This window comes from Schistocerca cancellata, chromosome 1 (assembly GCF_023864275.1).
Source record: "Schistocerca cancellata isolate TAMUIC-IGC-003103 chromosome 1, iqSchCanc2.1, whole genome shotgun sequence".
NCBI classification, from domain to species: domain Eukaryota; kingdom Metazoa; phylum Arthropoda; class Insecta; order Orthoptera; family Acrididae; genus Schistocerca; species Schistocerca cancellata.
The window spans coordinates 955,055,356-955,083,147 of record NC_064626.1 but is presented as its reverse complement, the minus strand read 5'-3'; the positions used below and the strand labels follow the sequence as shown (position 1 = coordinate 955,083,147).

Genomic DNA, 27,792 nt, shown 5'->3' with positions numbered 1-27,792 from the left:
CAGCCCAGTTGTATGTTTACTACTGTGCATGCTCTAATGTGAAGTCAGCTCTTCCAGCAGTGCTCATGGCACCAGATCAGTATTTTTCTTTGAAACTGGATGTAGCATACTGAGCACATGTACAGTAAGTGGAATTTATAAGGTGCCGCTGCCGTGACAGCAGCGTGTCCGGGTAATCTAAACAACAGATTGCCAATTCACCAACCCAAGTTTCATTTCCGCTGTCGCCAATCTTTTTTCCATTTTATTTGATTCCTCAGAATATTAAACCACTAGTGATAATTACATTACTAACCCCTGTAACTCAAAAGACTCAAGGGCACCACATTGTAGCACATTCATATAATTTTGCACGTGTTGCCACTGTACATAAGGAAGGCCCCTCTTTCCAAAGCACACAATAATAAATCACCAGATTATGTCCTATTAGTAATCGAGTGACGAACAACTTCATCTCACTGAAGTTACCAGGGAGATGTGTACTAGTAAGTCACTGATTCAATAAATTTCATCTTACTGACTGTTGAACCTGCCTGAATAACCATTTACATTAGTGTGCATCTTCTGTGACTTGGTGAGGAGCACCAACCCCAGCAGATTAATGATGCGTCACGGTGCACTGGCCACCTTGGATGTGCATTTTAGCCAGTTTGCCACATCCAACTAGGTGAGTGTCAAATTGGCACCCATATTCCGCCTCAGTTGTACAATTCAGAAAATGTAACACACTTTAATGTGGGATAATAGTAGACACTGAAAGTCAGGGTGAATAAATTTCAACCAAAGGGTTGAAGGGGATGAGGGGAGGAGGTGACAGGAAGGGCATCCAATCACCCTCTGCCACAAACATTTCCAAATCCAAAACTGAACTTGTCAATTATGTAATGATATGGAATAAAGGTTCCATTTTCTAACACTGCCCCAACAACATCATCAATTACAATTGCAGTGGGCACACCATCATCAGAGATTGGATTGTGGATTGGTGGAAACATATCACACGGTCAGATGAATCAAGTTTCTTGTTATGCCAGGTCATCAATCAAGCAAACAGCTGCTTCAAAACGTGCACTGCATCACAGACATATGCCAGTGAGGGCAATATTATTGTATGGAAACATTCGCCGGGGTGTCTTTGAGACGTAAGTTGGTAATCAAAGGCACTATGACAGTTGTGGACAAAAGTGAACTTTGTCGTGGATCACTTTCAACCCTTCATTCGTGAGGTCTTCCCCAACAGTGATGGCAACTTCCAGCATGATAACTGACCATGTCACAAAATCAGAATTGTGCTACAGTGATTTGAGGAGAATGACAGTGAAGTCACACTGATGTCTGGGCACTGTAATTCACCTGATCTGAATCCGACAGAACACATCTGGGACACTACTGACAACCAGCTTCATGCCCACAAATCACAAGCTTGTAATTTAAGGGAATTGTATCACCTGTGTAGAGACACCTGGTGACACATACCACCGGAAACCTACCACAGGCTTGTCTAAACCCCTCAATACAGAATCATTGCCGTACAGCATTCCAGAGATTATTATAATGTTATAATGTTTTAGCTTATCAGTGTATTTTGTGTAGTCAAAAAGGATTTAAGGGATTAAATACACATAGGTACTTTTTACATATAAAATTAAAAGGCAAACCTGTAGAAGTCTTCATAAAATCTCCCCTTATAATCCTGCTGCAAACATTCATTCATATATGATGGGAACTCTTCGAGACTATTAGCCCTGTAAAATGTACGTGAAAAGAGCACAATTGTAACTTCATGATTGCTCCCGTTCTTCTGCAAAACAAAATTACTTTTATCAGACAACCATGTAAAATAAAGGAGAAGCAACAAACACCAGAAAAAATACCAACCTTCCACTTCTGAAAGAGATCAGCAAGAAAACCATTAACAGCTTTCTCGAAGTACAGATCACCATGTATGTCAAAGTCCCACATTTCTGAGCTCATCTGGATAAACAGATATACCATACTTGTGGATGAACGAAACACAACCTAGAACATGACATACAGGTTTCAGAATTGGCAATTGATCATACTTCCACACTTACAATAGAATACCATAATGAGTATTATCGGTACTACACAAAGAGGGGACTCCAAACTAATAACTTAAGATACTCAGTTTCAATACTGCAATAAACAAAAATGAAACATGATTTTTTCCATTACAAATATTGTACAATAATAAAATATGGAGACATATTTTCTTTGTAGAGTAATTACAGAACATTTCCAAAAAATATGACTTCAAGCCATCATAACATTGTAAGTTTTTATAAAAAGCAATTTTCTATCACAAGTGGGAGAAATATCTACAATGTTTTACGCAGTATTCTGTAGCTGCAACCTCTGAAGTTCAAATAGGAGCAACTCTAAACAACAATATTTTACACATATACAATTGATTTGTGTGTCAAATTCTTCTTCTGTTTTTTAGCAACACCCTTCACTATATCAAGAAATTCAGACACAGTAGAAATTCAAAATTGTTAAGGCTTTCATGGCCACTTGTTGACAAACTGCCTATTGGCTTCTGTCTCGGGTTCTTCGGCCGACGTTCATCTAATGATTTTTCTGACGTTTCGCCAGCACGAGTGGCTGGCATTGTCAAAGCTTCACCCTCCATTGCCGGCAATGGAGGGTGAAGCTTTGACAATGCCAGCCACTCGTGCTGGCGAAACGTCAGAAAAATCATTAGATGAACGTCGGCCGAAGAACCCGAGACAGAAGCCAATAGGCAGTTTGACAGTAGAAATTCATTTCAAGATTCAGTTTACACAGTCAACAAGAATCATCTCTTTCAAGTCTACATCTACATGTGTACCGTGCAAACCATAAGGTGTGTGCAAGAGTGTACTTAGCATGGTAACCCATGTAAGGGTTTCATTCTTTCCAGTCCCTTGTGGAGTGCTGGAAGAATGATTGTTTAAATAGATTAAGAATGACTGAAAAGGACACCCTTTACAACTAGGCCTACAGTGAGCATCATTTGGGAAGCCAGTCTAGTTTTTAACTGTTCTGCACATCCATATCCACCAATCATTGGCAGACAACAAGGTTTAGTCCCTTTCCAGGAACTTTTGCCACGACTAATATTAGGTGTCGATAACTGATATTTTCCAAACTGCACAATCATACCCACACTTCAGTGGCAATACGGTCTTATTCAGCTTTGGTACTGGAGCAGCAACTATCCCAAGAATGCAAGGACATCGTTTATCTTGTAGATATGAATAACTATTACTCATCTTTTACAACTGAATTTTAATTTTTTACTAACAAACTATTTTGTAAAACCGCTTCAAACATATCTACAGAGACAGCCGTGCACACTAGTGTGATGCTGTCAGGAGGTGGGAAGAAGCACCAGCTCCAGATCGAATACGCCCTGAGGATTAACAATAACAACAAGTGCGCCTGCCAGCCTGGAGTAGTTTCCCCACATCTGACTAGGTGAATACTGGGCTGGTACCCATGGCTCACCTCAGTTACACAATTTGCAAACATTTAGAAAAAATGGAAACGAAATACAAAGAGATAGAGCGAGATCATCGTCTAGCACAAGACAGTGTTGTTAACTGTCGTTCTGCGCAAAAAACGTGGCGTTTGCCGAAAAAAACAAACAAACAGACAGTGAGTACAGTTCCGGCGATACCGCTAGCAAATAAATTCACAACACTAGACGAAGACTGTGATAAGACAAAGAACAATGACGAACAAAAATCAGTGACGAAACTTCCAATCGAGTGCGCAGCCAAGAAAACATCTAATACGAAAAATAAACCAGTGAACATCAAACGACGAGTTGTTGTACTTGGTGATAGCCACGCCAAAAAAATCGCCGAAAAAATAAATGAGTACAGTACGTTATTCACGGCAACAGGTATGACGAAACCCAGTGCACCTTTGACTGAGATAATTAAGAGCAGCAACTCACTTAATGAGCTATCTAAGAATGATGTCGTCATAATTATGGGTGGAAGTAATGATGTATACAGAAATGAGAGTAAACATGCGACCCAGTGTTTAAAAACTACATTACTTGATCTGAAAGTTCCGAACATCATAGTTACTAGTTTGCCTCACAGATACGACCTGCAAGACAATTCCATCGTAAATCTGGAGCTTGCAAAAGTAAACAGACAATTCTACAAAATATGCAAGTCCCAACAAAATGTAACATTTCTTGATCTTCCAGATGCAAGAGATTTGTTTACGAAACATGGACTACATTATAATAACGCTGGCAAGTCATACGTTGGCAAAATGCTAGCGAAATTAATACAAAAAGACGACGACGTTGCAAGAAAACCAATTGCTGTGCAACCAGTTTCGACCAAGGAAATGGATAAACGAGAAAACAATTTCAAAATCGCAGCCACAGCGCCAGCTCAAACAGGAACATCACGTCCAGAAGATGAGACGGTGCCAGAACCAGCCTCAGAACATACAGCAAAGACTGAAATTATCGTCAAGAAAACTGTACCTACTCATATTCCAGATGCTCACACACAGGGAAACTGATGAAGGGGGCCAGTTCTATCCTAATTTGGCCCAATACAACGAATCCAGAACAAGTAGTCAACACTCAGATGGACGTTCCGTTACTTTATAGTCGAATTAGTTTTAAAGACCCTCTACCTAATAATATATGCAGTAGTAATTTCGTTATGCACTTGAACATAAGAGGTCTGTCTGAAGGAATGATCAGGAAGCTCTATGATATAGAAATTTTGCTAGAAAGTGTGAAACAATCTGTGAAAGTAATATGCCTTAATGAACATTGGCTAAAATCTGAAAATATCAGTCTCCTAAATAAACTTACAGATTATAAACTGGCTACCAGCTTTTGTAGGACCAATGGGTATGGAGGCTCTTGCATATTAGTTCATTCCACGGTAGACTATGATATCAGACAGAATTTTAGCCATCTGAATGAAGAAGGCACATTTGAAAGTTGTTGTATAGAACTTAAAGAGTATAACACACTAATTATCAGCATATATCGCACCCCTGGGTACCATATAAGCTCTGTATTTTTAGATAAGTTTGATACATTGCTACATAAATTAAAATGTGAGAAACTGTACAAGAAAGTGGTTATATGTGCTGACTTCAACATAGATGTAAGGACTGATGACAAATTTTCTTCACACTTAAAGAACCTGGTAGCCACAAATGGGCTAAATCTCAATTTCGATCAGTATACAAGAATTACAGCAAGCTCTGCAACATGTATTGACAATATTGTAAGTAGTTATAATTATTATGTAAAAGAAAAGTTTCTTCTAGATTTAGGAGTATCAGACCATAAAGCACTATTTGTATCACTACCAAAGCAAAATTCAGTCTGCACAACAAAAAGATGTAGGAATTTCAGTCAAGAAAATGTGGAAGTATTTTGCAAAAAACTAAGCCAAACCAAGTGGACAGTCAGCAAACACACTTCCACAAGTGACAATTACAATAACTTTTTAACTGAATTCTTGGGTATATTCAATGAATGCTTCCCTTTTGTAACAGTGAGGACCAGGTCCCAAAAAAGTAGATCCTGGGTAACAAAAGGAATTAGAGTGTCTAGTGCTACTAAGAGGAAACTGCATATGGAGGCAAAAGTAAATCGAAGCCCTCAATTTCTTAAGTATGTAAGCACATACAAAAAAACATTTGACAAAATAGTTAAACTAGCAAAACGTACTGCAAATAACGACTTCATTTCAAATGCAAAAAACAAATCAAAAGCTGTTTGGTCTGTTATAAGAAGTGAAGTTGGCAGTGAGGCAGAGAGAAAATGCCCTTCTAAAATAGTGATAAATGGTAGAGCTGTTACAGAACCCAGTGCCATTTGTGAATCATTCAATGACTTTTTCATAAACTGTAACAAATTTGGTGACTGTTCACCACCAAATACAAAGCCCAATATGACAGATAGCAATTGCACATGTTTTAAGTTTTCTCATGTTTCCATCTCAGATGTCATCAAAATCATAATGTCCCTAAAAAATTCAAAATCTGCGGGGTGGGATGAGGTCCCCACTGAAATAATAAAAATAGTCCATCACAGTATTGCATATCCACTCTCTTTCATAATCAACCAATCATTTGATGAGGGATGTTTCCCAGATCAATTAAAATATGCAGAAGTTCGGCCCATACACAAAAAAGGCAAACAAGATGAATTGGGCAACTATAGGCCAATCTCACTGTTACCAATTTTCTCAAAAATATTTGGAAGAGCTGCATGTGATCAGATTGAAAATCACAATTCATCTAACAGCATTATCTTAGGCAATCAATATGGTTTCAGAAAAGGCCACAGCACAATCCATGCAATAAATGAATTAGTCACAAAAGTCCGCAGATGTCTTGATGATAGAATGTGTGTGTCAGGCATCTTTTGTGACCTGTCCAAAGCCTTCGACACAGTAAATCATGACCTGCTTCTCCAAAAATTGGCACGCTATGGTTTTCAAGGCAAATCTCTTAGCTGGATGTCATCATACTTGGCAAACAGAAAACAAAGAGTACTTATTAACATCAACGGCAAGAAATTTCTCTCTGGCTGGAAAAACACTCAATTAGGTGTTCCACAAGGCTCAATATTAGGGCCACTGCTTTTTCTATATTATATTAATGATATGCCATGTCAGGTCCAGTCTGATACTATCCGCTATGCAGATGACTCAACAGCTGTAGTCTGTTGTAAAAATGAGGTAGACCTAATTCGTCATATTGAACAAACACTTGGGGAAGTGGAGGCATGGGTCAAAAACAATAACGTGGACTTGGTCTCCCCCTCCCCCCCCCCCCCCCCCCCACACACACACACACACACACACACACACAGGTTTTGCAGAATTTGATTAGCTACAATAAATTTTGTAGCATCTTCTTTCATATAGTGCTTCATTATAGATAAACGCATCATCTGAAAAAAGTCTTAGGTTACTATTAATATTGTCTGCAAGGTCATTAGTATACAACATGAACAGCAGGGATCCCAATACACATCCCTAGGGCACACCGTAAGTTACTTCTACATCCGTCCATGGCTCTTCATCCCAGATAACTTCTTGTGTCCTCCCTATCAAAATATTCTCAACCAAGTCACCAATATCACTTGATACCCTGTACAATAATACTGTTGATAATGAACGTAGATGTGGCGCTGAGTCAAATGCTTTTCAGAAATCAAGAAATACAGCATCTACCTAACTGCCTTGCTCAAAGCTTTCAGTACGTCACATGGGAGAAGTGTGAGTTCGGTTTCATATGATTGATGTATATGGAATCCCTGTCGATTTGCAGGAAGGAGGTCATTCTGTTCAAGCTACCTCATTATGCTTAAGCTCAGGATATGTTCTACGATTCTATGACAAATCAATGTCAAGGATGTTGGACAACAGTTTTTTTGCGTCACTCATACCGTCTTTCTTGTAAACGAGTGTGACGTGCACTTTCTTCCTACTACCGGATACAGTTTTTTGTTCGTGGCATATACAATCATACACATAAGTTAAAAGAGAGTGTAACTCAGCCACAGATTCAGAACAGAATCTGATAGAGAGACTACTGGAGCCAGGAGCTATGTTCAGTTTTAACAACTTCAGCTGTTTCCTATGCTTCGGTTTGTTTGGTTTACACCTGTTATACAGTAGTATCTGTTTCTTTAGAAGTTTCTTTACAGTGACTCTATACTATGAAGGGTCCCTTCCATTATCAACTGTTCTGCTGGGTACATATCTAGACCGAGCACAGTCAACTAGTCCTTTAAACTTGGCCTCTAGTTCCTCCACATGCTCCTGTCATGTGCTGAGAGTTTTGATTTCCTCACTGAGATATGACGCTACTGCTCTTTTATCTAGTCTACTCAACACTACTTCCTACTTATTTTAGTTGCCCTATGTACTTCATAAATCATTGCTGCCACAGCTGCCTCATTGTCACTGATACCAGTTTTGATGTTGACAACCTCAAAATGTCAGGTTAATTTGCTGTCATTAGACCTAATATTTTTTCAACCCAAGTGGGATTCCAAACTTTCTGTTCTAAGCAGTTTCCAGAGAATACATTCAGTAATGCTTCGCACAATGTCTTGTCACACCCACCACTAACAAAACTGTAATTTTCCCAATTACTTGTTTAATGGTTAAAGCCTCCAGTGATAATTACAGTAAGAATGGGGAATTTATGCACTAGCGAAGAGGTTTTCTCTAAGGTTTTTGGTTACATCAGATGGTGTCACGGTCATCTTTTACAGATTAGGAATTTGCTTCAAAAACTTTGTAAGTATTGATGACAAATTACTGAATTAGGTGCATGACAGACATCACCTACATTCCACTCCATTCAGTTTATGCTGCTACATTTCATAAAACTACCTTATTATAACATAACGTTTTACATTTATTGATGAAACTTACTTTAGTATCATTTGTAATCACACCGCAGGCTACTCTGTCACCCATTGACCACATTTCATAGACCTGGCATCGAATTGTACCACCACAGAACTCAATTTTCTTGTTCACATACACACATGTATCCACCTAGAAAATATAGTAGAAAAAAGTTATAAAGTTAATGTAATACACTTCTCATTGTAACACACATTTTTTCTTTGCCTCTCAACTCCCCAGTTCTCAGTCAACAGATATGACAAAACAACAAATATAATACATTCAGAAACACTGTAATGGCAGTCATAGCGAAATTAAAATTGTATAATTAATGTGTTACTCTATAAGTGTTTTGTGAAAAAAGTATTTATGAAACAGTTTTCACTCTTTACATCACCCATAACACTTTTATGGGGAAAGTTTCAGTTACAAAAAACACTTCAACACTGTTTAGCACACTTCAGTTTTAACTACATGGGTGCACGATAAACAGCACAAAACACATCTCCCATTTTGCTTATTGACATGTAGGAGATGAAGCTAATTATTTCTTTTCGTGGAAAACTAATGGGAAGGGTTTGGAGCTTGTTTCCTCTACTTTAAGCATTACTCCATGGACAATGACAAAGAAAAAATATATAGAAAGTATCCCACAGGAAGCTTAATTTAAAATCTTATTTCTTTCTTATTTCTTTCTTTTTCCTTACCAGACTGTTCTTTAGTCTCCACATTTCGCTTCGCCCCAAATACTGGTCTTTGAATGTCAGCTCAACAGAATCCAAAGCTACATCTGCAGGGTTTACTATGTTCACACACACGTCAGCATATGTTCGCAGTTGAAATGCAGTGGCAATACTCTGTTCAACACTTATCGTATCTGAGGAAAAAAATAATTTAAAAAGTCAGTACCTTCCAACAATGTTCCATAATATGCATTTTGGAAAACTAGTAAAAATAAAAAAAGTTATGCCAAATTATATGATGATAATTTTAGAGCATATTTCTTTCACTTTCTTCATATCCTGAAAATTGAACAAATTTGTCATTAAGAACTTATCATCCTCTTAGATGTTTGAGATCACCCAGCAACTCTTGTAAAATTAATCAGATGCAAAGGGCAAAATATTACACTGAGAATCTTAGAAAGAACATTTTCAACTGGATCGCTATTACATATTACATGCATTTATTCACAGCTGCATCAGTGCACAGTGTTTCATTTAAGAGGACACTGTCCTACTGCCAACCATATACACATATTCCATGTACATAATAATACTGAACTATCTGCCAAGTATTTTTTTAAAAAAATCAAATTCATCTGAGCTGTTCACATAATTTACACTATAGGTGCATCACATTTCCAAAGTTTCTGTTCTCTTCTAGTCTGTATCGCTTATCATCCACATTTCACTTCCATATCAGGACTAAAATCCAGAAAAATAGTTTGAGGAAAAGAGTGCCTGACACAAATTTATATTTGATGGTAACACATCTAGCTTCTTCAAGCAAGCTTTTCTCAATATTCCCAGTCTGCATTTTATATCCTCTTCTCCTTTACCACCATCATTTACGTATTTTGTTGCCCAAATAGTAAAACTTGTCTAAACCTTTAGTATATCTTTCCTAATCTAATTCCCTCAGGATTGCCAGATGTAATTAGAGAGCATGTGTTTGCCCTTGTTATACTTTTATTCATGTTCCACTTAGTATCCCTTTTCAACATACTACCCACCCAGTCCACTTACCTCCCTGTTCAACTGATTGTCCACGGTCTTTGCCCTCTCACGACAAAATTACAATGTCATCAGCATATCAATGTTTTCAATTTCTTCTACCCAAATATTAATTATGCTAAATGTACAGATTTAATAACACTGAGCATAGGCTAAAACCTGTCTCACTGCCCTGTACACTACTGCCTCCCATCCACATGCTTCAAGTCTTAGAACTGCAGTCTTGTTTTTGTATAATTTGTAGATAACTTTTCACTCCCTGTATTTTAACCCTGCTACATTCACAATTTTCAAGAGTGTACTTGAGTCAACACCGTCAGAGAGAGAGAGAGAGAGAGAGAGAGAGAGAGAGAGAGAGAGAGAGAGAGAGAGAGGAGAAGAAGAAGAAAGAAAGGAAGGAAGGAAGGAAGAAAAAGAAATGGAAAAGCTGGGATGAGATAACAACAGTAAAACTGGAAAGATTGCTATTCAACACAGAAAAGCCACTTAGTGGCAGACAGTCACATTTAACATACATTTAAAAGTAGATTTTGTGTGTGTGTGTGTGTGGGGGGGGGGGGGGGGGGGGCTAGTGTTTTTCTATATCTGAGGAAAGAATTTTTCTGATTGCTTCATAGCTTGGTCTACTTTTAAACATACTTAAAATGTGCCTGTCAGCAGCTCAACAGCTCCACTCTGTGGTAAGTAGCAATCCATCCCATTTCATTGCTAAAAGCTTTTCCTAAATCTACAAATGCTATAAATGAAGGTTACACTTTTTTAAATGCATCTTCTAAGATGATCTTCGGAACCCCTACTGATCTTTTCACAGGTCATCTTCAATAAGCCATTCATTCCTTCTGTAGATTATATTGTGTTAGTATTTTACAGCATTATTTACTAACCTGTCGGTTTGATAATACTCAGAACAATCAGTACCTGCTCTGCTTGGCACTGGGATTATTAAATTCTTCTTAAAGTCTGATGGCAGGTCATCTGCCTAACATATCCTGCACGCCAGGTGGAGCAACTTTGCCATGATTGATTCTCTTATAGACAGAGCGGGCCAGTGTCAGCATTAAATTCTATTGGACTCAAATCTGGTACAGCCAATGCCAGATTGTAATGCCACAAAGGCACACTGTGGTCAGAAAGCATTCTGTTTAGATTTGCATAATTCATGACATTTTTTCTCTTCTCTGTTGACATTTAGTAACCACATCACACTATTCTCATTCAACAAATATCTATGCCTACAGTGATGTACTCAGTTTTTGCATAAATAGAAAGAGTGCTTCAGTAAGCTCTTTCTTGTTCACTGAAAGAAATGGGTGCATTTGTTTGATATTGTATCTTTTCACTGAAGCCATCATCTAGTGCTACAGATTAAATACAGTTAAATGTGAAAGCTAATGCGCCAATAAATAGAAGAGTAGATCAATAACAGACCATGCTTCATGTAAGTTAATAGCTTTTGTTTACAGACAAATTAGTTTGAAGCAAGGATTCCTCTAAGAGTCTACTCAAATTCTACATTTATTACAGGTACTGTGTGGTACTTTATTCACTTCAGAAGGCTATAAGTGTACAAAACTGTGTGCAACAGATGATGTGCACCAACAATAAAGTAATACGATTTACAGTTTTGGTTCATCATCTCAAGATATAACTTTTTCTGGCACTTCTCCCAATCTGCACATGTAAATGACCCAGGTTACTTAATATAGAGCTCTCTCTCTCTCTCTCTCTCTCTCTCTCTCTCTCTCTCTCTCTCTCTCTCTCTGATCTCTGATAGGGCAACAGACTGTTTTCAACCACCAACTGATCAGTCAATTTTTTTTCCTCAGTTGGTTTTTTCAGTTAAATGAAACAACCAAATGAAACTAGTCTCTGTGGCCATGTCTGCTATATGCATGTTTTCACACACTCACCGAGTTTATGTGGTTTCACTCAATACGAGACAACTGATTGAATCAAGTCTCCACTGGCTGTGGCCGTTACGTGAATGTTTTCACTCACTGACCTAGTTTGAGTGGTTTCATTCAATGTGAGACAATTGACTGGCATAAGTCTCTATCAACTGCAGCTGCTATATGAATGTTTTCACTCAGTCTCTGGGTTTGGTGATTTCGCTTTTCCTCACATCCTTTTCAGTGTGTGGGGGGAGGGGGGGAGGGAGGGTTGACAATTGGGGCACTCGTGTGGCACCACCACCACTACAGCCTCCTCCTGCTGTTGCCACAGCAAGCACTGTAGCCAGTGCGAAGAGGTGGAATGGTGGTCAGCACAAGTGGAGGATACTGCTGGGACCGGCACTAGTAGCTACCGGCCACCACGCCACTTTCTCACACCAGCTGGCCCTGGCAACAGCACGACCCTGACATGAAGTGAGCAGGACACTCAGAGGCTAGCAACATAGATAGGTTTTTTTATATAATTAATTAATGGACATCATCACATCTTTTCAGTAAAATGGAATGCAAACAGTCACAGAAATCTGCCATGTATCCTTTCTTCTTCACATACCCTTAACAGAACTTTCATGCCTGCAACTTTGTATTACCAATGAAGCTTTATTAGTTACATGATGTTAATTGCACCTGGGACAATTTAATGCACAGCAGTTTATATATCAGTTTTAAATGATGAAAATAAGAATTAGTCCTCAAGTACATAATTAAATGAGTATTTATACTACGTATTTTAACTTTATCATAACCACTGAGATGTCTTCATGTATACCTGGGATTGCAGCTACTTTCTAGGACTATATGTAGCCCTAATTTGTATTGTATACCACTGTTTTACTTCACATAGTGAAAACACTACAGACTGGTTTTGCTCAAGAGAATAACTGGATAATTCAATCAACTAAACAGTGGTTTCAGCTGAATGAACGAATGAATACGTATTTCAATCAACAGAAGAACTAAAGACTGGTTTCACTTGAAAAGAAAGAATGAATAACTCAGTCAGTACTCAAAACACTGCCAGATTGTGTCAGCTGTTTCCATTCAGTTGCTCCCAAAGACTGGTTTCACTCTAAAGAATGAATGAATAATTCAGCAGATACATAAAACTACAACTGAATGAGTCGATTCTTTTCCAACAACTGACGGAATCAACTGTTTTCATTCGACTGTTTCCAACCCTATTCTTCTCTCTCTCTCTCTTCTCCTTTCTGAAATATACACACTGAATAGAGCCCATAAATCAAGAAATGAGCATCTACACTTCAACAAATATCACTGAAGAAGGAATATTAAAAAATTTCAACTGACTTATACAACTAATAATGTTATTTTATTTTGTTTAAGTACAGGATAAAGTGTAAATTTGTACACTGATGTCAAGACACATGGCAAGCCAATATCCACATATCCCTTCTCAGTCTCAAATTCTTGAAACCTTCGTAAGATCATCCTTATACATCAATGTATTACAACCTGGAAAAATTGTAAATGGCTTATCAGCTTTAATGGTTAGAAAATTTTTCTGGACAGCATGTGCTATTGTGAAGACCATGTCAAGGTGTGCCCCAGCAATGTTTACACAGAAAAATAAACAGTGTCAATATAAGTCTGTCAAATCTATTGGAACAATATGAGGAATACTCTTAGAATTTTTAACACCAATATCTCCTCAAATGAAACACTAAATTATAAACATCAACCAGAATCTAAATGATAATCAATGAAGTGCTAACATTGCAACTCCTGAAGAATGTACAAAATGCTGTTCACTGCATGTGAAGTGACATGCACTCTTAGGATGTAGCCGTTTTGGATTCCAGAATTGGATTCTTTTGAGGGTTTTGAATCTCACCTAAACTATCAACATTGAATGTTAACAGAAGACACACGGAAAGTGGAGACCAGAATGGACTGAGAAAAGATGACAGCTCTATAAAGCAATACGATTTGTGGCAAACTTAATACACTGAGTTCACAATCTCTTCAAATCCGTGAGACAGAGACTTTATGTGTACTGTTTTCCACTGCTGTTTTAGAATTTTAAGCAATGGTGCACTGCCATGAGTGTGTGACAAATTATTCTCATCTTTTACTACAATAATAAAGTTACATAGCTGAAATATGTGTGCATGTTTATTAGTGTGGTCCTCTTTACTGTTGCATTTTCCACAAATGTAAGTACATGCCTTTACCTAAATATGAACACTTGCTCTTTATTTCTGCTGTTATATGTTTCAATCTAGGGTGAATGAATCAATCAACAGATGGGAAAACCAAAAAAAGCGATAATACAAAAATGATGTATGCATTATGCGCATAGGCTGTAGATATTACTGATAATCTCAATATCTGAACAGTGTGTGAACAGCATGAGGCTAAACTGGGACCATAAAAACATATTAATAATACTAGCTTGGGATCCATAAATTTTCAAAATCAGAGAATTAATCATACCAAAAAGTACAACTAGAACATCTTTATTTTTGGTCATTTTATACAAACAGTTTACACCCAAGGTAACTGCATAAACAATTCCAGAAAAATCACATTTGCGTTTTTTATTTTATTTTATTTTATTTTATTTTATTTTATTTTTTTTTTTTTTTTTTTTTTTTTTTTTTTTTTTTTTTTTACTTACCTTTGCTTTGCATGTCTTCCTTGAATGAAGTAACCTGCAACAACAGGCGGCTGAACTCATCTTCAGGAAGATATATTTCAACTACACTTCCTTGTTTAATGCCTGGAAAATCCTTAGGATTGATAATAAGATCCTCACCTGCCACAAAAATAACAATAATGTACAAATCAAAACGCAATTTTCCAAAGAATGTAAAAAGGAATGAAGAGTAGAAATTAGTGTCACATCAATAACAAGGTCATCAGATATGGAATACAAGTTAAGGCCAGGGAAGGACATCAGCTGTGCCCTTTAAAAAACACCATCCCAGCCTTTCCCTTGAGCAGTTTAAGAAATCCACAGAAAATATAACTACAGATGGCCGAAAAAGGATCTGAATCATCCTCCTCCCAAATACGAGTCAAATGTGATACCACTGCACCACTTCACTTCGGGCAAAGTGTGTCGTTTAGTATAATCATGTTGGATGTGTCTGAGTCAGGAAACATATAGACAGAAATATAATAATGAAAAGTCCCTGGTGGAACATAAGTAAGGCAGGAGTGAAGGTAACAGCTCACTTTTGTGTCTCACTAAATCATCATCAATAGGTTCATAAATAAGGCTAAGAACACTACTGAGCATTTGGAGAAATCATTCTTCACAGTTAACAGAGTACACACACACACACACACACACACACACACACACACACACATCTGCTGAGCTACAGTGCCCTGGCCGACAACATTTTATCAATAGCCAGTTTGACTTGAGTGAAAGATTTTATTAGCAGGTATGGGAAGAGGAAGAAAGCAGACAGGGAGCAGAAAGAAGAATTGGTAGTAGAGCTAAGATAGATGGGTAGCACGTGCACAGGGTAGGAAAGTGGCATTGCTGAGCTCACTGTGGTGCATGAAGTAGGAGTCATGGACATTGCACGAAGACATGGAGCAGTGGACTGGAATTTGATATAGAATGGGGGAAGAGGGCAACTGCATAGAGAAGGACGAGAATGTAAAATGAATGAACTGAGGAGTGGGGTGCAGAGGTGGAGGTGGATGTGGGAAAGGTGCTAGCAGACACTTAGGCCAGGAGGATCATGGAATCAAATGATGTGTTGCAAGGAAAATTTCTATATAGGTAATTTGGAGAAGTTGACATTGGCTGGAGAGGAGGAAGGATTGGAGGGGGGGGGGGGAGGGGGGGGTGAATCCAAATGGTAGGATCATGAAGCAGCCACTGAAATAAACATCAACAATATGCTCAGAAGTATGTTAAGTCACGGGGACACCAATACTACTCTTGGCCATAGTTTGGCAGTGGCCACTCACTCAGGTGGACAGAAGGTTGGCGGCCATACTCACATAAATGGTATGCTGCAGTTACAGCATAGCTGGTAAATCATATGACTGCTTTCACAAGTGGCCACACCTCTACTAGGATAGGATAGGATATGCTTGCCATGGAAAGTGCAGGATGGCTACATTGGACAGGTCTTGCACCTGGGCGTCCATCATGGGTATTACTCAGGCAGCAAGAGGTTGAGAGTAGGTGTGTCCTTAGAATACACTAAGATATTTTAGGGATTGGGTGGGATCTGGAATACCACTTTGGAAGGTGCAGATAGGATTGTTCTTTATCTCCAGATATGATAACTACGTGAAGGTCTTTCAAAGAATATGGGCAAGTGGTTAAATAGGGTGTTGTTGGGTGATGAGAGGGATGCTCCTTTGCAACTGGTTCACTGAGATGACAAAAGATATGGAATACCTCCAAATATCATGTGAGACCTCCTTTTGCCTGGTGTTGTGCTGAGACCCAATTAGCACAGACTCAACAAGCCATTGTTAAGTCCCCTACAGAATATTGAGCCCTCTGTCTCTACAGTTATCCATTATTACAAAAGTGTTGCCACTGCAAGATTTTGTGCATGAACTGAGCCCTTGATTATGTCCCATAAATGTCTGATGGGATTCATGTCAGGCGATCTGGGTGGCCAAATCATTCACTCAAACTGTCCAGAATATGCTCTAAACCAGTCGCGAACAACTGTCAATCCGTAATGTGGCACGTAGTTATTTGGGAACATGCAGTCCATGAATGGTTACAAGTTGCCTCCAGGTAGATGACAATAAACATTTCCAGTCAATATCGGTTCAGTTAGATCAGAGGACCCAGTCCATTCCATGTAATCATCACAGCCCACACCATTGAAGAGCCACCACCAATTTGCACAGTGCCTTGTTGACAACTTAGGTCCATGGCTTCATGTGGTCTCCTCCACACTCAAAACCTACCATCAGCTCTTACCAACTGAAACTGGGACATCTGACCAGGCCATAGCTTTCCAGTCATCTAGGGTCCAACCAATATGGTTCCTAGCCCAGGAGAGGCACTGCAGCACCTGCACATTGTTCAAAAGGATATGTTCATCACAAATCCCACATTGACTTCTACCATTATTCCATGCAGAACTGCTTGTCTGTTAGCCCTGACAACTCTACACAAACAGCACTGATCTCGACCATGTAAGTGAAGGCCGTTGGCCACTGCTTTGTCCATGGTGAGATGTAATGCCTGAAATTTCTCAGCACACTCTTTACACTGGGGCCCTCAGAATACCAAATTCCTTAACGATTTCCAAAATGGAATGGCCCATGCATTTAGCTCAAACCACCATTCTGCATTCCAAGTCTGTTAATTCCTGTCATACAGCCATACTCATGTCAGAAATCTTCTCCCATGAACCATCTGAGTACAAATGATAGCTCCACCAATTCACTTCCCTTTTATACCTTGAGTATACAATACTACCGCCATCTGTTTACATGCATATCACTATCCCACGACTTTTGTCACCTCAGTGTAAATCTGCTTGTGAACTGTTTTTGGAGAGGGGATGGGCGATAATACTTGTCTGTGAAAGCTTTAGTATGTCCTTCGGCATACTGTGCAAAGAATTGTTTATTGCTGCAAATGCACTATACAAGTCTCTCCTACACAAAGATTGTGTAGGAGAGACTTTTTATTGTGTAATTGGGGGCTGCTATCAAGGTGCAAGTATAACTGATAATTAATGGGCTTGATGTGGGAAGAGATTCTTATAGAATAATCGGACGTGTCTGCTTAAGGTAAACTCCAAACGGCCACACTGCTTGCAACTGATACATTAACATTCACTCGACTGTATGACGAGCAATGATATAGAAAGTCAGTCACTATGATGTTGATAGCAGGCTATACAAGGTGTGCTCCATGAGAAGAGGCAATAATGAAAATTGAAAAGAAGACTGGAAGGATTAAAATTGACACACACACAATTTTCTCACAAGAATTTAAACCATGTGCTATTCTATTGATTCCTAACATAATCTAATCATCAGTTAAATTATCCAATGACAATGAGCTCCCTTATAGTCTTTGGCATTTTCAAGATGAAACAAAATAACTCTGAAATGTCCACACAGGAAAGATTTTTCTGTTAATGCCTCCAGAGAAGAGACAAAAACAGGAGTCTTTTCCTTGCTAACAGTTTCAATTCCTTAATATGTTTTCTGAACCCATTTGTATACTGCTCTAATATGGCATTCATCAGTAGTGGTATCACCACAGTGAAAGAATTAAAATAGTACATCATACAGTTGGATGATCACTGGACTACAAAGGGCTCAGCCACACACACGTTAACAACTCCAGCCTAAAAGCTTAGACTAGAGTTCAGATGTTACACACAATTTTAAAAGATTTACCACATTTCTCTAAATGTCAGCTAAAATAGAGGGCAGGACTCCACTTAACATCCCACTGGAATGACTGGTATGAAGTAGACCACTGCTTTTCACCATCCACAGCTTACTGCACCTTACTGCCAGTCACTCCTACTCACACAGCTGTATGGCTCTCCAACTCACGGTGGTACTCCTTGGTCTCACGCTCATTTCACAAGATTCCCACATCCCACGGTACTCAGCAGAATGGCACATGCCTCCCTTGCTGCTGAACAAGGAGAGGGTCATTCTGTCTGTCATTTTCTCTATTGGAAACATTTGCTGCAATATCTACAGGGCACTATGGGAATTGAAGCAGATGTGACTTTTTTGCTTTGGAGACATTTCATCTGCACTAAATACAATGTATTCAGTGGGAAGGAAAATCCTGAGGACATGACCGGGAAACAAAACAGCAATGGGAGCCCCCTTGCTTATTACTATCAGTGTACACTATACTAAAACCATGATGTCTACCTGAAAGGCTAGCAAACAATGATGTAAGTCATATCTGGAGCGTGTTACTTCTTATTGTTTATCAAATTTAAAGGTAATTCTGCATCTCTGTAGCAGCCAGGATGGAGATCTGCCAAATCTCAGTGTAGAATTTTAAAATCAACCTCAACATTTTTAAAAGCAGTTCCTTCTGGATGGATTCCATTGAGCCTCATTGCTCGCTTACTATTACTGAAAAATTATTAGCTCCTACATGTTTGGATAGTGCTGATTCCACAACTATTGTTCATTTAATGAAAAGCCACATCAGCTGCTTAATTAGAACTTTATTAATTCCACATGAAGTGTTTCAGCCTTTATACTAGTCCATTATCAAGCACACCCGAATCTGCCATTGTTAATGCATAATATGGATGTATATATACTTTATGTAGTAGCAAATGGGACACAAAGCTTATATATGTATAGTACAAGTGCTGAAAGATTAAATAACTTATGTTATGCTGTAGAGAAGCAATGTCAATGACAAAAACAGTAAAAGTCAAGTAGATTTAAACAGCTTGCACCCAGTGAGGTCATAATGATAAAACTATACAACCTGAAACATCAAAACTATTACAATGCTTTAGCTTCAGAACAATTATTCTCTAATGTGTTTCAAAATTTCAAATTGCATGTTTTCCAAACAAAATACCAAAAGTAATTATTTCAATTTAATATAAGTGTAAAAAAGTACAGTGGATGGATGTTCAAGTTGAGCCCGAGATTAAGACCTCTAATGAGAACTGCTGAAGGGTATAATGTAGCTTGGACACATTGTCCATTGCTAATATATAAACACAAACATCTAGGCATAGCTTTGAAATTGTGGAATGCCTTTAAAGGAAGTTGTCAAAAACGGGGCAGCAGATACCTAAGAAACTGTTGTTTCTTAATGTGCATTGCTCTTTGGGTGTCTTTTCCTTGGACTTTTTTTTCGGTAGGTGTACATTTCTCAGTCTTCATAAATATCCAAAAAGTATCCCTTTTTCACTGTATGGAGGACTGAGCGATTGTTTTCCATACTATGTACTGTGTGACAATCTTGCATGAGGTGAGCTGCGAAGGCCGATTTACGCCATATATATTTTTTCTTTCTAATTCTGAAAACAGATGGGTGTGCAAGCAATGGTATGGTGGTCATGTATCTGTAGTATGGCTATTTTTTATAGGCTCTTCAAAGTGACAGTTCAGCCCAATTTCAGAGGCTTGAAAGAGAGTTGTCTGCTCCTCATGAACTGGTGCTAAAATATTTCAAAATATGCTGAGGGAATTAAATTAGGAAATGAGATACTTCAAGTAGTAAAGGAGTTTTGCTATATGGGGAGCAAACTAACTGAAGATGGTCGAAGTAGAAAGGATATAAAATGTAGACTGGCAATGGCAAGGAACGCGTTTCTGAAGAAGAGAAATTTGTTAACATCGAGTATAGATTTAAGTGTCAGGAAGTCATTTCTCAAAGTATTTGTATGGAGTGTAGCCATGTATGGAAGTGATACGTGGACGATAAATAGTTTAGACAAGAAGAGAACAGAAGCTTTTTAAATGTGGTGCTACAGAAAAATGCTGAAGATTAGATGGGTTGATCACATAACTAATGAGGAGGTATTTAACAGAATATGGGAGAAGAGGAGCTTGTGGCACAAGTTGACTAGAAGAAGGGATCGGTTGGTAGGACATGTTCTGAGACATCGAGTGATCACCAATTTAGTATTGGAGGGAGACCAAGAGATGAATACACTAAACAGATTCAGAAGGATGTAGGGTGCAGTAGGTACTGGGAGATGAAGAAGCTTGCACAGGATAGAGTAGCACTTACAGCTGCATCAAACCAGTCTCAGGACTGAAGACCACAACAACAACAACAACAACAACAACACCACCAAGTTACACACTACAATTTGGAGCCCTCCTTCCAGTAACAGAGGGCTGCAAATATGTAGACAGGAAGAATAAAGATGTAGAATGTTTTGGAAAGTCATTTATACACATTGCCTGACAAGAAAAGTGATGACATGTCCAGATCTTATTGTAGCTTCATACACATACACACCATCAGCAGGTGTGTAAATGGTTAGAGTTGCAGTTCTCTCTGACAGCTAGAACAGTCACCAGAGTGCACTAGTGTTGTTCATGTTTAGTGTTGTTCCCAAGACTGCTAGAGTATAAGAGGCATGTATAGCATTAGATGTTGAGTGATCACTGTGGAGGATATGCATTGTTAGCTGCTGCAGGCAGAAGATGTGCTTTGTTTGTGTTGCACATTTTTGCAATTTTCACTGAGGTAAATTGATGCTGTAGTGTTCATCTTTGGACCACCAGTGTAGGAGCTGTCACAGAATCAACTAAGGAAAAAATCTGTGGAATGTGCGTGCTTATTTTTGTGTGAGACCTTGTGTGCCAATTTGAAATTATAGATTCCCATGTTTTGCTGTTTGCATCATTTCTGCATAACCTTTGTTTGATTTTATCAATACTTGTTTGTATTGTCATATATTGTAAAATTTTGAATGTCTGTGAGTGCTGCAATAAACTTGTACTATATTCATCAATTGTAGGCTTGAACTTATTTGTGCTCTTTTAAAATTTTGAGAACAGTAAGCCTATCCTCATTCAAAACAGTTGTTCTTTACTTCCATTTTAAAAATATGTAAGAAATAGGTTATTTTTTTAGGTTTATTGGAAATTTGCAAAACTATATTTTGGAATATTTTCATAAGCTGCTGATATGAATGTCATGGATAACGTTTTTTCATTTTAAATCAGTATTTATGATTCGCAATTACTGCCAAAGAATATATCAGAGCACATTTCAGTGTCTTGTGGCACAAGTTGCTAGAAGAAGGGATTGGTTGGTAGGACATGTTCTGAGACATCGAGGGATCACCAATTTAGTATTGGAGGGCAGCGTGGAGGGTAAAAATCATAGAGGGAGACCAAGAGATGAATACACTAAACAGATTCAGAAGGATGTAGGCTGCAGCAGGTACTGGGAGATGATGAAGCTTGCACAGGATAGAGTAGCATGGAGAGCTGCATCAAACCAGTCTCAGGACTGAAGATCACAACAACAACAACAACAACAACATAGTACTTTTAGGGACCTTGCTTCTAGGTCTCACGCTGTGATGAACAGATAAGCTTTAAATAAAATGTGAAGCCCAGAAACCTCATAGTTCCTTTAAAATTACGAATATTGTCCATATAGAAATGGCAGTCACACTTGCAACACGATCTTGGGGTCTCTCTCTCTCTCTCTCTCTCTCTCTCTCTCTCTCTCTCTCCCCTTTTGTACAAGTTTTTAATAACAAATTCATCAATGGAACAGAAGAATTTGTCCAGGAAAAATGATTTTAAATTAGATTTAAAACTTGCTTCACAATCTGTCAGACATTTTATGTTACTGGGCCAGTGATGTCTAAATAAAGGTCATTTTTCCCTCTACAGTTGTAAGTATGGACATAATTGCTTTTCTCAAATTGTGATGGATTATTTATGTCTAATTTCACTAGCAAATACATGTATTGTGACAGTGCAGTTAAAATGCCTGGCTCCTTTAAGTGATACCTAAATGATAATCAGATGCGTGTAAAGCCATCAGTTCCATAAAACTTGAGTTTCTCTACGAGAGTACCATGACCTACACAAATCCAAACTGGCAATATAATATTATTTTAGGCTTTTACTATTTGATGAGTGAATGTATAAATAGCATTCTCAGTTGAGAAACCCTCCTGGAATTCAAACTGTGATATGCTAAGTAAGTTGTTTCCATTTGTGTGCAGATATTCTTGAGTACATTACTTTTTCAGATAGTTTTGGAGAAAGATGTCAGTAAGGAAACTGTGTGATAACTATTTAAGCCTGTCTTGTCACCTTTCTTATGAAATGGTTTAACTGCATACTTTAACCAGTCTGGAAAAATACCCTGTGGCAGCAACGCATTGCATATATCACTAAGGACATTACGTATTGAACTGGAACAACTTTTCACAATTCTGTCTGAAATTCCATCAACCCACATGATCTTTTGATATCCTTCAAAAAAACCGTATAAATGTTCAGCATGTAACCATATTTACAAATTAATATATGATGTACTTGTAAAAGAGTCATTCCACACCATTAAGATTTACCATGCAAAACGATCCATGGAACATGAAATTAACTCAATTATTTACGCTTGTATTTTTTGTTTAATATATATTCATCACTTTTAGAAAATGGCATATGTTAGGCTTTTATAATAAATAAATAAACAGACTTAACTGAAAACAATTTAAAAACTTCACTACATACATGTGCAGCTGCTAAGCAAGTCTGTCATTTGTTCTGTTCTGACAAATCAAACAATGAATGCTTATCATCATTGTTTTAATTAGCGAGAAAAAAGAGTTCTTATCTTTGACATAAAAAAGACAGTCAGCAATACATTCTAGAAGAACTTAACTGCCATGAACAAGAAGAAGAAGACATTCTAGAATGGACGAGTGTCAACGATGCTGATCCAGGGCACCAAATCATCCTGTCTAGTGTTAGCTCCCATGTCGATGAAATGTTCTGCCATCACCTAGGCTAATCCTGTTGAGGTGGTCAGGAGATTATCATTGCACATCGTGTAAGTTATTGAGTATCTCACACCTACCCCAGAACTCAGAAGGCTTCATGCAACAATTTATATAGTGTCCAGGAATTCACATGATCTCTTTTTCACTTCTTAATAATTCAGTGATATATCACCTTTGCTACCCAAAAGGCTACAAGGTTGCAAGTGGGTGGAATTTGAATAATTTCAGAGACACTTTCCTGTCTCTTGTAGAATGGTGCTCCTCATTTCACCCAACTACTGGTGTCCTTACCTAACCCAAAACTTGAATTCACAGACGGAATGTACTCTCAGAAAAAAACACTGTACAAAGTGCAGTGGGCTAAGATTAGGCTAGGTCAACAAATATAAGCACTTTTTATATTGCCAATACCAAATATTGCAATTCCCACAAAAAAACACTACACAACCATGATGTAGGTGTCCTGTGAAAGCATACAAGATGTGTAAATTAACCTAGAAGCAAAAACCATTTTATGCTTGCTTGACCACAACCTAACACTCAAAACAAACTGCTTAAACCTCACAACCCAATAGGCTTTGCTACAAAATTGTCAGTGGATATCTAATTCTACCTCCAAGTGTGAGTGGTGTGTTTTTCTCCACTGAACAGAACTGCTTTATAGCTTTAGATACCAAAAGTATACTTTACTGTATCAGAACTACAGGATTTGCTCTACACTAGTTTCTTCCTAGTTTTCTTCTCTCAGCAATTCCAAAAACACATTTCCTACCACTGAACATGAGAACTGAATTTGAATGAGGGCAGTTGTCCGCCAGGCTGCATTTAATTGAGAAGTCAATGTTCAATCTGCATGATTTTGGTTACATACATGGGCATAATTTACCAATTACTCTGCTTTTACCTCCAAATGTGAGTGGTTTGTATTCCTCCCCTGAACAGAACTGCTTTATAGCTTTGAATATCAAACTTATACTTTATTGTATAAGTACTTCAGGACTTGCTTTACACTAGTTTCTTCCTAGTTTTTGTATCTCATCCACTCCAACACACGCTTTGAACCATCAAACATGAGAATTGAATCTGAAGGAGACACTAATTTACCAGGCTGCATTTAACTGAGAAATCAATGTTCAATCTGCATGGTTTTGGTTATACCCATGGACACAATTTACTCCAATTTCTTCCCCGCCTGCTTCCCCAGATTCTTTGCACAGTAGACATTAGATTTCTCCCTACATTTGAATTCTCTCAAACTTCTCTATCATATATACCATTACTTGTGTTTCGTTTTTATTATTTTTCTTTTTGTTCATATCATAAATTCATTTCATTGGCCTTTAATCTTTATTTGTATCACATAATTTCCTTTCAGTTTAGTTGTTATCCGTGCGCTCGCTCTCTCTCTCTCTCTCTCTCTCTCTCTCTCTCACACACACACACACACACACACACACACACACAGAGAGAGAGAGAGAGAGAGAGAGAGAGAGAGAGAGAGAGGGAGGGAGGGAGGGAGGGAGGGAGGGAGAACACATTTAAAATCAACCCATTTCTTTATGTTCGAGAGCAAAGTGAGTGTGTATTGTGTGGGAGAGAGTGAGTGTGTGTGTGTGTGTGTGTGTGTGTGTGTGTGTGTGTGTGTGTGTGTAAAAGGCTGGCGAACAGCCATTCTGTTGAGAGCGTCAGATGCTGAAAGGAAGCTGATGTAAGGATGGGCATTTGTGAGAAATGTAATTCTTGTTAGACAAGCAGAAAGAGAGAGACACGTTTGAAACATAAAAAGATCAAACAATGGAAAATCCAGGATGGAATGTAGCAATACCAGAGAAGGAAAGTTGCTACTCACCATATAGCGGAGATGCTGAGTCGTGATAGGCACAACAAAAAGATTCGCACAATTATACATTTCGGCCATTACGGCCTTTGTCAGCAGAAAACACACATACACACACGTGCACACACATATACTCATGCAAACACAACTTGCACACATGTCTACAGTCTCAGAGATCTGAAACCACACTGCGAGCAGCAGCATCAGTGCAACCATTTCCTCAACCGACTCTCCACATTTCCTGTCCCTTTACCACACGGTGCCCTGCTTGTCACTGTTGATGCCACCTCCCTGTACACTAACATTCCTAATGCCCATGGCCTTACTGCTATCTAACACTACCTTTCCAGATGCCCTATGGATTCCAAACCAACAACCTCCTTCCTAGTCTCCAGGACCAACTATATCCTCACCCACAATTACTTCTTCTTTGAAGGCATTACCTACAAACAAATCCGTGATACGGCTACAGGCACCCGCGTGGCATCAATCCTATGCTAACCTATTCATGGGCCATCTAGAGGAATCCTTCCTAAAAACACAGAATCCTAAACCCCTCACCTGGTTCAGATTCATTGATGACATCTTTGCTATCTGGAGTGAAGGTGAGGTCACCTTCACCTGGGCCTACTCAACCCAACAAGCCACCTTCCTAGATGTTGACCTCCACCTCCGCCCATATCAAATCTACTAACCACCAGCAATACCTCCACTTCGACAGATGCCACCCATTCCATATCAAGACGTCCCTTCCGTACAGCCTAGCCACCCGTGGTCGTCGCACCTGCAGTGACAAGTAGTCCCTCTCAAAATATACCGAGGGTCTCACTGAAGCCTTCACTGACCGTAATTATCCTCCCATCCTTGTACAAAAACAAATCTCCCATGCCTTATCATTTCAGTCTCCCACCACCTCCCAGAGTCCCACAGTCCAGCCACAGAGGAGCAATCCCCTTGTAACTCAGTACCATCCGGGACTGGAGCAACTGAATTACATTCACTGCCAGGGTTTCGATTACCTCTCATCATGCCCTGGAATGAGAAATGTCCTACCCACTATCCTTTCCACCCCTCCTACCGTGGTATTCCGCCGTCCACCGAACCTACACAATATACTCGTCCATCCTTACACAACCCCTGCTCCCAATCCCTTACCTCATAGCTCATACCCCTGTAATAGACTTGGATGCAAGACCTGTCCCATACATCCTCCTACCACCACCTACTCCAGTCCAGTCACTAACATCACCTATCCCATCAAAGGTAGGGCTACCTGTGAAACCTGTTGTGATTTACAAGCAAAGCTGCAACCACTGTGCTGCATTCCATGTAGGCATGACAACCAACAAGCTGTCTGTCCGCATGAATGGCCACCAACAAACTGTGACCAAAAAACAAGTGGACCACCCTGCTGCTGAACACGCTGCAAAACACGATATCCCTCATCTCAATGACTGCTTCACAGCCTGTGCCATACGGATCCTTCCCACCAAAACCAGCTTTTCTGAATTGCACAGGTGGGAACTTTCCCTGTAATACATCCTATGTTCCCATAACCCTCCTGGCCTCAAACTTCATTAGTCGCTGTCCTCACCCATCCAGCCCCTCCCTGTTCAAATTCCAGCACTACACAGCTGTCATTTCACCGCCACACCCAGTCTTTTAATTTCTTTTTATTTCTCTCCTTTCTGCTACTTACACCCTCCCCCCCTCTGCACCTTCTCTCCTGCCCTCCATCTAAACTGCAACACTTCAGTGTCTGCCACTCCCTTGTGTGTGTACTTCTGACAAAGGCCTTAATGGCTGAATGCTATAATTATGTAAATCTTTTTGTTGTGCCTATCGCGACTCAGCATCTCCACTATATGGTGAGTAGCAAACATAAAAAGAGGCATACAGATTGAAACAGAACAATGTACTTTAAGTGCCAGTAATGTTTAGGATTAAGTGTTACGACTATCACATCTACTCGCAGCATCAACTGTTAGCATTCAACTGCGATTCTTTTACATATATTTTAACAACGCGTTTCAAGAGACAATGCTCCCATCATCAGGTTGTAAAATCTGTGTCATGAAATTAAACGGACTAAAAAGACCATCACAAATATTTAGGAAGTCCATAGAGTAAAACAGAATTAAAAGTATATTGGACTGTGGATCCTCGTCTTACATTGAAGTTGTTGACACAAGTCAATGGCCGTCCCATAGCTACCAAATATGCTGTCACACTGTGCCGGCTCAGGAACTGTTGCGGACTGACGTGCCTAGATGTTGTGGCATGGTTACAGCCGTGTGCTTGACGGTAACGCTATGCTATTGGGTGCCTGACTTCCTTATTGCATTGGTCTGCCATCGTTAGCCTCTCGCAACTCCGTCAGTGACATGTTAC

The 27,792-nt window shown here is 39.0% G+C and overlaps 1 protein-coding gene across 7 annotated transcripts in view; it reads right to left on the bottom strand.

Moving 5' to 3' along the window:
- The window catches only part of LOC126088314 (GATOR complex protein Iml1), a 579,824-nt gene that overhangs the window by 544,960 nt on the left and 7,072 nt on the right, over positions 1-27,792 (bottom strand). For all 7 annotated transcript variants that reach the window (XM_049906449.1, XM_049906465.1, XM_049906495.1 and 4 more), the window contains exons 2-6: positions 14,753-14,890; positions 9,134-9,303; positions 8,451-8,576; positions 1,879-2,019; positions 1,659-1,801 (exon numbers count right to left, since the gene is read on the bottom strand). In XM_049906449.1, the coding sequence (XP_049762406.1) occupies positions 1,659-1,801; positions 1,879-2,019; positions 8,451-8,576; positions 9,134-9,303; positions 14,753-14,890 (718 nt within the window). The remainder of the gene's footprint in view (positions 1-1,658; positions 1,802-1,878; positions 2,020-8,450; positions 8,577-9,133; positions 9,304-14,752; positions 14,891-27,792) is intronic.